The sequence below is a fragment of the Sinohyriopsis cumingii genome, chromosome 18, assembly GCF_028554795.1.
Source record: "Sinohyriopsis cumingii isolate HCF-2022 chromosome 18, ASM2855479v2, whole genome shotgun sequence".
NCBI classification, from domain to species: domain Eukaryota; kingdom Metazoa; phylum Mollusca; class Bivalvia; order Unionida; family Unionidae; genus Sinohyriopsis; species Sinohyriopsis cumingii.
Window position 1 is genome coordinate 32,640,770 of NC_142978.1, and position 12,851 is coordinate 32,653,620.

At 37.8% G+C, this 12,851-nt stretch overlaps 1 protein-coding gene across 1 annotated transcript in view; it reads left to right on the forward strand.

Annotated features, from left to right (window-relative positions):
- The window catches only part of LOC149776335 (plexin domain-containing protein 1-like), an 85,681-nt gene that overhangs the window by 55,944 nt on the left and 16,886 nt on the right, over positions 1 to 12,851 (forward strand). Inside the window, exons 9-10 of the mRNA XM_089942848.1 lie at positions 7,259 to 7,401; positions 9,260 to 9,370. Of these exons, the coding sequence (XP_089798974.1) occupies positions 7,259 to 7,401; positions 9,260 to 9,370 (254 nt within the window). The remainder of the gene's footprint in view (positions 1 to 7,258; positions 7,402 to 9,259; positions 9,371 to 12,851) is intronic.

A 12,851-nucleotide genomic window follows, 5' to 3' on the forward strand; every position in this document is an offset into this window, starting at 1 on the left:
ACCCCTCCCCCCCCCCGTGAAATGTAATGTTAAAAAATGTCCATTGATTTAACAGTATTGGTCTCTATGATACGGACACAGGGGAGCCCCATGTTAAACAGGTCAAAACATTCTGGGACAAACGGGATTCAAACATTAGGCTGCCATTTTGTATGACATGAGTATAGTAAAGGTGGCGCTCACCAGATAATATGTACTTTTGAGAGAGTGACGTATGTAAGGTGAAGTAGTTCGTATTTAAAGCATGCACAGAGGAGAGAATGTTTGCATACCGCTATGCTACATTAATGTAATGTGGATGATATTTCTTTTGGATATTGTACTTTTGGAAATTTTACATGATTTAAGCACACTGCTAACTAAAATGACTGCTCCCTTGTGTTAAAAAATCAGTCTGAATTAGTCTAAAGTACACTATACATAGCAGCTATTAAAACAGGGAAAATGAATTTTGCCAGACAAGACAATACCAGCTTCTGAAAGTGCAATGAATGAATTACCAAATATATAAAATGTAAAAAAATGTTATCGGCTCTTTTATATACAATTTACCTCTGAAGTTCAGGAAGTGAAAATGACCAAGTAGAGCTAGCACTTTTTTGCAAGGTGCACATTTGAAGTAAGGCCAAGCTGTATACTCTATATCCCATAGTACACCCATCAATCATACACCAAAATAAAGGGAATTAAAGGTTCTTTGCATTATACCTAAGATATACAAGGTCTTTTTTAAATAGCCAGTATAACCAGTGAGGAAAGCCGGGGACATTCTTTTTCTTTAAAATCCTAACCCTATGCAAAATGCGAAACTGTATAGCGCCACCAAAATAAGTTCTATCGGTTTAGTTTTCTAAAAATCGAGTCACGCATATTTACTTGTGTGTGCCAGATCTTCATCGTTTGTTCTATTCCACGTACAATACATAAATCTTTGTGGTGATCTACCCGATGCTGGACACAATGTTATAGCTCTGATTACAATGGTGCTATCGGAGTCGACCATGTCGGGCCACCCAAGCAGAAGACGCAGGCTTGATTTCACGATATTAACTCAGTAGGCGGCGAAACCGATGTCCATCGCTGCAGAAAGGATTGGCTCCTTGGCTCCAATGCTTAGTTTGATGGCATCGTCTTTCAGGGCAGTAATCTACTACTGGACTTCTGGTTAATGGGTTTGGTTTCTTAGACGTCTCTTACCAGGTCTACGGTCTTCCAGGTGCTACTTTTGTCGGATTAGAACACGAAGATATTGTTGGCCGGAATGCCGCCAAAAGGATGGGAACAGATTTTGGGCCAGTAATAACAGTAGACTCTTTGTCAGCTCAATCTTGAGGCGACGACCCTTTGGAGTCTCAGGTTCTCAGGAATTCGATTGGCTGAGTTTGTTGTAGTTGTGGATGTCATATTTCTGATCTGATTTTAATTATAATATTCGATTTTTGCTTGAATGACTTCGCCATAGTAAGTAAATTATAATTGGACAATGGACTCGGCTTCGTGACTGTCATCGGTGAGGTCACAACGTAAGACCCTTCCTTGAGGATATTTTACGAGCCGTTCCGGGTTGGCAAAAATCTTAGCCAGAGGTTTAATTTCTCGAGTTAACCCAGTGAGTCAAAGAATTTATTTTATATCTGTTAGTCAATGAAACACTATTTGGACTCGAGACAACAACGTCCACCAACCGCATTTTTAGAGCTCTGCCGGATGCAGTTCCAACGGCCACTATCGTAGACGCTTTTGCAACCACATGAACTGCAGCCGCCATCAGTACTAGAATATTCGCGATCAATGGAAATATTCCACCTCTCTGTTGCATTTGGGTCACCTCCGACTTCATGATTTTTAAGGTTACCGAGGTGTTCTTTTATTTGGTCTTCTGAACGTTGTTAAGTTGTGTGTGAGTTCTCCACAAGGAGTCATTTCCAGTGAACTTTGTTCAAGAAAGCCCAGTGTGAGCCCGCAATCATTTCTTATTGCGCTCTTTACTTTTAAGCTCTGGTTTTCACTAAGACCAACATAAACTTCGTGATGTGATATTATTTTTGAAGCTACTGTTCAATGATGACAAATGTTTATAAGTTTTACACAATAGCGTCATGGGCCATCATCCGACACCAACAACATAGTCTTGCCTGAGAGAATCACAACATGACATCAGTTACCGTCAGCGGGGCATCCGTTACACGTGCATGAAAGTGCATGCCAACCACGGACTGCAAGTACATGTTTAGTTGTTCCAACAGAAAGTATTAAATCGGGTACAAGTTAGTGAAGTATTTCTGGAATCGGCAGACCCGTGTCAACGTTTTCATGCCGATACACGTACAACCATAGCTTGTGACATGCACGTGCGACATGATTGTTCTCGAAGTCAAGCAAAATGTTTTCGGAGGGTTCTTGATGGAAAGAAACTTCATACACTCCTGAACGGTTAAATATCATCCTGCCCGCCGTTCATTGGAGCCATTTCTTGGAACAACATAAACACGTCTTTTGGAGTGTTGAAACCTGGTTGGGTTCCTATTTACCATGAAAACTGGTGGATGTTGCTTTGTGTCGAGATTGTGGTGAGCGTGGAATACGACAGCGCTGAGGTACCTACAGAGCCCATAAACTACAACAGAAACATTTCTGCATCGATCGAAGGGGTTATTACAGGAAACCACAAAGTCAATATTGACGATTCAATTTTAACATCAACACGCCCATCACGCCAAGTCTTTGGTGTTTGGTTTTCTGTATAACATAAGTTTGTATTTGGTTCTGAAAACAACCTCGCGGACATCTCTGCAAAACCCGCATACATGACTGAGATGAATCCCACAAGAAGACGACGACGAGACTCAATGAAGCTGTACTTGACGCTGCGCAAATCTAAGATTGCAATTGGTATTAAAACATATTACATTTTCTACAGCAACAACGACAGTTTACAGACTGTCGTTTGAATGAACTCGACCAGATGTCGGTGAGGTGCATTGTTGATAGTTTTACTGCGGCTGTTTTCATGGATGGAAGTGAAATGGAACGTTCAGTTAAATCTTTGGTTGTCGAGTCACTAATCGTCATACTCGATTGCAATATCTGCTATCCAATACTTTTTCAACTAATTCACAGCGGCACTTTTGATACTACCATCAGCTTACATCGTAGCTTCTTAGTGACTGGTGTAAATCCTGAAGTGAGGACCCATGCACTTCTGTGAACAACATCACCGAGACCATTTCCGTGCATTGTCTTATAAACCTGATGTCTCGTGTCGCCAACACAAACGATTCTCCCGCATACAATCGTCACAGTATACATTAAATGTCATGTCGATCTGTAACGTACAGTCGTATTATCAAAGGTTTTCCGCGAAGGTCTAAAGCGGTTCACATCCTGGTCGACAAGGATGAAACAAAGTTGCGACAGCCATGGATTGTGACATGGAAGATACACAGGCTCCGTCAAAGTAATCGAGAGCAGATCGCCCGGGGGTGCATTTGCTGAGAATCTGAACAATATGTAACACAGAGAGACTTGAGTCATCAAGGCTGAGACTCTGTATTTACCACTGATGGTGTCAAAGATCAAAATAAAGTGAATAGTATATATTATTATCTGCTCATTTTTTACTCCGTTAACTTTACATTGTCTCGATCGTGCTGTATTTTACGATATTGAACTAGCGCGCACAATTCATATTGCACTCATAAAGGAACTACTTTCTATTGTAAACAAACAATAGACGCAGACGCCAGCACTTAAGATTTGTAAACAAATCATGTATACTCAAGCACGAGGCCCTTTACGTTTTATTGATTAAAATTGTTTCCGAATGAACTAAAGCAGATGTTTCGTGGACTGTCACTTACCTGCTACTTTGATACATTCCGGGTTAACTTTTTCATACCATGTTTCAGATTTATCTGGGTGATAGACGCCAGAGTTCATAACATTGCTGGGTGCCTACAAATAACATGCAAGTGACAAGGCATAAACTGTCTACTTTAGCTGGCAATAAGAATTGCAAAAAAAAAAAATACTTACATCCTGAATTTCCTCAAAATGTACTTTCTGAGTTGTGCAAATCCAAATTACATGAGCCATGTCAAGGGTTCTCATGATTGATTACACATTTCGAGATTGTACTGTAATTTAGACAACATTCCAAGTGCAATTATATTCTCCATACTGCACTCAAAATGAAATAAACATTAAATTCCATAGCGAATGTTTGATAATTGCAGTTGTAAGACTTCATATTTTTCCAACATGATGATTTCAAATATTCAATGACAGAACAGAAACATACTTGCAGATATAAACACGCTTCTCCCTCGCTGCTGAAATCCGATGTATTTCATGTAGAATTTGCACATATGAATCCAGCCCAATATCACAAAATTTCGTAGAATCGACAAAAAATACCATCATCTATTCATTCCAGGTCAAATGGAAAATTTGTTATAATGCGTATTCATTCAATATGACTCCAAATTACAATTTTAAGGAGAACGAAATGCCATTTCCTTTCCAAAGTTATGCATAGCACGCGACTAAGTTCAGATTTATCTAGGCGGAATTTGTGCGCATTAATAATGTTGTTGTTGTGTAATGATGAGTCTGCTCTTGTGTATTTAGTTTGGAATACGGCATACATCCAGTTACTTTGTTTCTTGTAGTGGATTTTGTTTATATAATTAGGCCTTAGGTAGAATAAGAAAGATGACTGTACCGTCTTCTCCCAGAAAGCTGTTACGTAAAGGACAAAATTACCCTTAAATTTCTATATGTACCACTTTCTACATGTACCTAAGTTCCCTCATTTACGTTACTCAGAAGCATACTAGCTATCCACACTGCATAAATAAATTCTGACTTAATCCGATAGATCACCACTCTTACTTCTCAGCGACCGACCACAAATTAACACGTGAGCGGCATATCCAATATTACCGTATATTATCTACTCTACCACATGCTCGATTGCTATTGCGTACAATTAAACAATTCTAGCTCACAGCAATCCCTAACTTACAAGATTATTTAAACATTACAAAATCAGATGTAAATATGCAAGTATCGTTAACTCACAATAATCATTGTCGTCCTAACAAAGGAAATTATTTCATATAACCCTATGAAATCCTACACATGTGAAAATATGGATAGCATCCAACCGTCATTTCTTTCAATGAACTAGTAACTGTAAAATTACAGAGATAAATTGCATAACAACCCTAGCATCAACAGATTTCCATGAAACTGAATTAACGATGCATAATATAGATCCCAGTCATATCAAGCACATTTGCACAAAACAAACAATCAAAAAAAGAAGATTGCGTGGAAAATTAAAATTGCATACCTTAATGCTGTTCTAATTTCAGAAATTGTGCGTCCAAGCACTAAACCCTTTCTTTTCTTACAAGACACAGCCATCTGATCCACTTATCTTTTGTAACGAGGAAAGCACTATTCTTTTTAGGCTTCCAAGCAGCCACTTCTCCTCTCACAGGATTTCAGACTAAAGAATTTCGACCAGGGTCGTCACTTTAAATTCACATTACTTCTAAAGTGTACGCCTTAATTTACTCTGGCCAGTCGTAAGCAGCGGTTCCTACATTATCGCAAGATAATAATTTCTTTCGTCATATTTTAGACAGCATAGAATCTGCGAACTACGGTGCATATCAATTTCTCTTTGAAAATGATAATTTTACATGGGTTCCTATCAAGCGGTTATAGTTCTTAGCTCAAATGTTTGCTCTCTCAGGACAGCGTTGCAATGCCTTGGTCAATCTCACTGAGTTATAAATTCTAGCCTTTCAAGTTTTAACACTGACGGGGGGGGGGAGAAAAGAAGAAAGATCGAAATGACCCTTCACAAAGACTTTTCTGGCTTAAATGTGATAAAATTTTAACGCTCAATGCATTCAACTTTAAGGCTCAAAACAGTTCAAAATTGACACTTTACAATCATGCTTGGCTTTCTTATGTTTGGGATAATTTCCTGGTAATCTTCGAGATCACGAGAGCGCTTGTGTAACTTGAATTCTGGAAATTTTATTATTTGAGGGCTACACGCAACAGCCTAGCCAGCAATTATACGTCCGATATGGCGATGGTTTTCCTCATCAGCGACCACATGTGTGACTTCAGATAGCCTGGCCTGTTGAGCAATCTTAATAAGTAACGCAGGTGTCTCACGGTCGAAAGCGGCTCCTCTGGAGGAAGAGAGAGTCCTAATAGCGCTAGTCTAGATGTCTTTGCTGTACCTCTCAATATCCTTATACCAGGTTTTCGTGCGGATTGTTAGAGTTGGTTTATTGTTTGCGCTGCCTTTGCATCTTGCCGTGGTTCATCAGTGGGAAGTTGTCTCAAAACCAACCATGGCTCATCTGGAAGAAGTGCTAATAATTGTAAGCATACCTGCCTTTCGCATACCGCTCGGTATTCTTTTTCAACGCTCTCGCGCGAATTGCGAAGTTGATTAATTGTGTATATATCTTATCATAATGGAAAAGCATTGTCTAATCTCTTATTTACCATTATAATTTTTTAATGAATAGCAGTCGTTTGGACTTTGACAACATTATTGACATTTTTCATCAAGACTTCGATAATACTCGGCATCTAACCCAGATAGTGACAAAGCTGATTACGCGACTTTGTAAAGATAGCACATTTCAAATATGGTCGAACACCTTGGCCAACAAGCAATGCGAGCAAGTAGGATTGAAAGTAACCAAAGCAACATGTTCTGTTACAGAGTTCCTGTTTTCCGGGCCAGATGCCTTTACGTCGACCGGGTCCTACTTGTATTGAAGTTTATATATATATATATATATATATATATATATATATATATATATATATATAGAGAGAGAGAGAGAGAGAGAGAGAGAGAGAGAGAAATGCAAACGTTTAGTCTCTAATTGAAGTTTGGGTTGCTTCATTCTTCTGTCGGTATGGTATCGCCTTTCTCTTATTATATCTTGCTTTACCTACTTTTTTTATCCAGACATCTGAGCATAATCGAAAGGATAGTATGCGACTGTACGGCCACGAATTGTACGATGGTTGTCATGGTGATGGTGATGTACAATGTTATATCAGGCTCTGAAAGCATACAAAATTCAACGTAAGACAAAGTCGATTTTATGGTCGTGCCTTTGCTTTGCATTGTGCGTTTCGATTGCAGCAAACGTTTAAAAAATAAATATATAATTTCTTATTTCATAAATAAATGAATTTTGTATTTTTTCAGCGTGTAACTTGGCAAAAGATTGTATTACGTGTGTCACCCAGAAAACAGCATTCAAGTGCCTGTGGTGTGCTAAATTGCATAGGTGTTCAGATTCAGTTGATTGGTATCGACAGGAATGGACTGAAAGTGGTTGCAACGTAGAGGTATGGTGTCCGAGCTGCCACACGAGAACGTCTTGAATAATGCAAATACATTTACATTTAGCTTTTCCCCGATTTACTTTTCCATATCCTTTATATTATCCTATTTTGTTCTTCCCATTTCACTATTTTATCTCTATTAGGCCAAGAAAAGTAGGAATTACAATTTATGACAAAAATAAAATGTTTTAATATTCACATATTTACAGTTGCTAATGACAGCAACTGCAATGACTCGCCATCTCTTTTCGGTTTTAAACATATTTGATTGCATATCAAGAGAAAACAATGGTTACATTTGTAACTTCGAGGTCAGTACAGATCATATCTCGAATGTATATCATTGGTTTCCATTCGGACCACTTTGTCTATTTACGAAATAAGAATTGGCCGAGAAGTTATGAATGATACAGTTAGATTTTTTCAATTCGCAGCATCTCGGTCAGTCCTACAGTCAACCCAATGTCAGAAATAGCCAAGGTATTCGCAGTATATTAGGGTTTCTTTTTGCGGAGGCATTTCAACTGTAAGATTTATCTGTAAATTACTGCGTCGACACTCATCTGAGGCATATTTTAGTCTTGTAGAAACAACGTAGACAATTCCGAATGAAAGAGTTAGGAGCGAGTTTCTTCCAACTTAGAATGGCCTTTCTATCACAAATGCAAAATACGTAATATTTCATAGAAAACGGAAGTTACATTTTAATGAATTTAAGAACTATAATAATTTAAAGCAATCATTGTTTGAGATAGATATTGTAAGGAATAGAGAAGGTGCAACCACATGTGATATAATAGCTCACGCACAAAAACTTACTGGTACATATGCCGAAATTGATGAATAGTTCTCATATTACTGAGCTTTACGCTGACGTTCTCGGACAAATACATTGAATCGTATTTGGATTGTAGTATAATAGCTTCGAATATATGTAGATGTATGCATACAGATGTAAAGATATATACACACATATAGATATACATACATATGCATATGCAAACATAGATACGTATATCCATCTATACATACTCATGTGTATATATATATATATATATATATATATATATATATATATATATATATATATATATATATATATATATATTCATGCGTATAAACGTATGCGTATACACATACACGCCTATATACATATTCATACTTACAACCACATATATGCATATTCCTTAGAAAAATGATGATCGGGGAAGTGAATATCGAGGAGACTTGGTATATCAAATTTTCATGCTATTTATTGCATAGCCCAAGTCCCTTACCCTCCGGGTATTCATCCCATCTTTAAATAGTAGTGACTTTGGGGTCCTAATTCAAAATTAAATCACATATACGAATGATCTTTCATACTATGACTGTATAATGATATTTGGTCACAAAATATTTGAACATGTCAATGTAAATGAATAATGAATAATGTAAATGAAACCTTTATTACGTTTCATCCTTTAGGCACCCCTCCCCCCGGGCTTCAATGGCGAGAACTAAGAATGACATCCGTCTCGCAGATTTTTATCGCTCGGGCAAGAAAAGGATAAAGTTTTAGTATTTTTCGCCTAGCCGTTTAAAGGTGATATATAGCAAGACACTGATTGACGGATGGTAGCGCACTGTCCCCCAAGTTTTATTAAAAACAGTGTCAGTATATATATATATATATATATATATATATATATATATATATATATATATATATATATATATATAATAGTGGAACCTATTATTCCAGATCTGAGGGAAGAACCTTCCTTTGCATTGAGCATTATTAAGGTATCATTGATATAAGATACCTGTCTTATTCAACTTTATGTGCTTTAATTAGTTATTCATGTATTCTCTTTCACAGGGGCACAATTCATCGGACCTCTGCAATGGCAAAACATCTAAACCAACACCGGATGCGACAACTACTTCTAGGCCAAGCACAACGGAAACACCAGAACAAAGCTACAAAACAGTGAGCACAAAAACACAGTCGACACCCACGCCATCCCCAACGATAACACCTGTACGTACAAGTTCAACCACTGGTTTAGCCAAAAATCAAACTATCATCATAACGTCACCAAGTACAACACCACGGCAATTAACAAATACAAAAACCACTCCCGAAACAACTACATTAAAGGAATTACCCACTAATATAACCACTCCCAAAACAGCTACTTTAAAAAAAGAAACATACCAAATGTCAACTACAAACTCAACAATAAATTCAGCAAAAATTACAACGACACTAAAACCCAATACGATAACACATCAAACCACTGAAACAACATCGCCAAGTCCGACATCACATAAATCAGCTTCACTCCAAACCATTCCCCCAAGAAATACATTAAAGAAGTTGACCACTAATAAAACAAGTCCCAAAAAGTTACTTTGAAGCAAGAAACATCTCAGATGCTAACAACGAACACAACATCAACGACAACGACTGTGGCACCTTGTAATAAGGTAAGGCCTCTCCCCCCCCCCCCCCCCGACGAATATAATTACGGAATACCTGTTGATTCTGGTTACGTTCAAAATATATGTACTCAGCTCTGCATTACGTGACCTACATCATGTGATGTACGTGACCCTACTGACACAAAGAGGAAATGTAGTCATTAAAAAAAAAAATCACAAACTTCGTGTCGCGCCCACGGCCGAGAAAAAAGTTCATAAGATGTGTCCTGTTAAGTGTGACACCGATACCGAGTAAATTAGAGCGTTAGACGAAACAGACCAGCTTTGAAGCCTGGTGTCGTAGATTCAAGCATGTTTACTTTTCACTGAGTTCCAAGATCAGCAGTAAGAACAGCAATCCAATCATAATTTCGTATAACGATCGCTGCCATTAGTTGTTATGACCACTTGAGTTATTTACGAAATAAAGACTGACCATGAAGGTGCAAATTCATCGACAAATTGTTTCATTTGCAGCTTCTCAGTCAACCCTACGGTCAATCCAGTTGTAGAAATAGTTGATATGATCAAAATAGATTGCGGTTTCTTTTATTGCGAAGAAGGTTCGGCGAACCAATTTTTTATTTATTTTTCTGTAAATTACTGCACCGACATATATCTGAAATATATTTCTTTCTCAAGGAAATAACCGAGGTGGTCTGAACGAAGAACAACCCTTAATTCTTTTTTGCAGCATGGTCGTATAATTTTTTATCGAAACGTATCTAGGACAGACGACGCATGATAGTATAACAGATATATCTGGTCTTTTCTCTTTCACTCACAGAGGTGATGATAATGTTGATGATGTTGATGTTAAAGTAATTACAACGAAGGCAACGATAACGAAGCTGTTAACGGCAATAATAATCAACCGTCGTCGTAGCAGTAGTTGTAGTAATATTAGCAGCAGAACTAGGTATAGTTATTGTTGTGGATAAATTATTATTATTATTCACTTTAACTTCCATTAGAAGTAGTATAAGGGGGCGCTTTACGGACAATGGGAATTAGCATTAAAAACACCCTTGGGTCACTTTACGGACAAGGGAAATTTAACATGGAGAAAAATCGTGGGTCACTTTACGGACAAGGGAATTTAACATGGCAATAAATCGTGGGTCACTTTACGGACAAGGGGAATTGAACATGGCAATAAATCGTGGGTCACTTTACGGACAAGGGGAATTGAACATGGGATTTTTTTTTTTTAAAAAAAAATTAAAAAAGGGGTAGGCAATTCAAAGACTATCTCTTTTCGAGAAATATGGCTGGCCCTGAAAAGGGCCTTTGGGTTTTCTTCTTCTTCTAATTTCTTCTTTTCCTCCACCAAGTTCTTATTTTATCTCCTACACTCTTCTTCTCTTTCTTTTTTTTCTTCTCCTCTTCTTTCTTCTTCTCTTCCTCCTCTTCTTTCTTCTTCTTTTCATTTTCTTCTTCTTTTTCAATTTTTTCGTTCCAATTGCGTATTCTTATTCTTTCCTCTTCATCCGCCTTCTCCTCCTTGATCTCTTTCATGACACCACTAATCTTGTCCTTTGCTTTCCTTAAGTTATTAATTTCCATCTTCACACGATGGGGACTATAGGAATAATGGTCTTCAACCAGTCTTAATAGCATCTGTTCCATTATTCCTAAGTTGTCTAAAACGTCTTGCAAGGTTTGCAATTTGTCCATTTGGTTTGACGCCATCTTCTTTGTATTCTTTGCAGAATGGTTTGAACAACGAATACTGTGGGTTCTTATACGAAAAGCGCGAACGTGAAGGAAAACATCCCCCTAAAACATAAAATGGATCTTACCTAGATGATGACCCAACATCGCGCGGACGTGAAGGAAAACATCCCCCTACTTTTTTCATATAATATAACCCTAACTATACTCTTCACATACGCTAAGAAACCCATAATTTACTATTCACACAAACTTACTTCACCATTTACAAACACAAACACACAAACACACACTTCCACTATTAATAAAGAGTTAGTGTTTATATTCACACTACTCTACCTACACACATTGGCAAATTAATAGTTATTTCTTTTCTAGAGTATTGGGTAGCCCTGAAAAGGGCTGTTTTGTTTGGAACTTCATGGACACCTGGTTAATGGTGGCACCTTCCAGGCCTGGCGCCACATACACATCTTATCCCCCAGTTACTTTTTACCTTTTGGGGGGAGAGAGCAGAGGCAGGATATGTCGCTTCAGAATCCCAATTTTCACTCTCTGGGATTCTGAAATTTTTTCTTCTCTCCTTTTCCTCCTCTTCTTTATATCTTCTCTCCTCCTCTTCTTTTTTTCTTCTTTCCTCCTCTCTTATCCTTCCCTCCTCGACAATGGCTTCAGCGGCCAGTTCATTTAATATGCGCCTGGCATATTCCAGATGCACATGAAGCTCCAACAGTTTCTCAAGTCTCGTGTTCATTTTTTTTGGTGTTGATCAATCAACAAGGGTAGCTGGACTGCCGAACGAGTTTCAATTTATACTGAAAGCGCTGACGTGAAGGAAAACATCCCCCTAAAAACATAAAATTCATCTTACCTAGATCACGACCAAAAAAACAACAACAACAACGCGCGGACCTAAAAGAAACACTCGCTCACTTTTTTATGCTACCCATCACTATTATAAAATTTTTTATGAATCACTTCAATAGACTATTTACATATGCAAAGCAATCCAATCTAACCCCAAATCTACACCTCAAACAGCCCAGAAAAAACAAACATCATTTTAATCTACTATCCACACCAACCTACTTTATCACTTACAAACACAAACACACAAACATATACCCTCACAATATCTTAATAAAGAGTTAGTGTTTATTTTCACACTACTCTACCTACACACACACACACACACACACACACACACATTGGCAAATTGATGGTTATTTCTTTTCTAGAGTATTGGGTAGCCCTGAAAAGGGCTGTTTTTTTTGTTGTTTTTTTTGCTATGGCATTCTTTTAGTTTCTAAGAA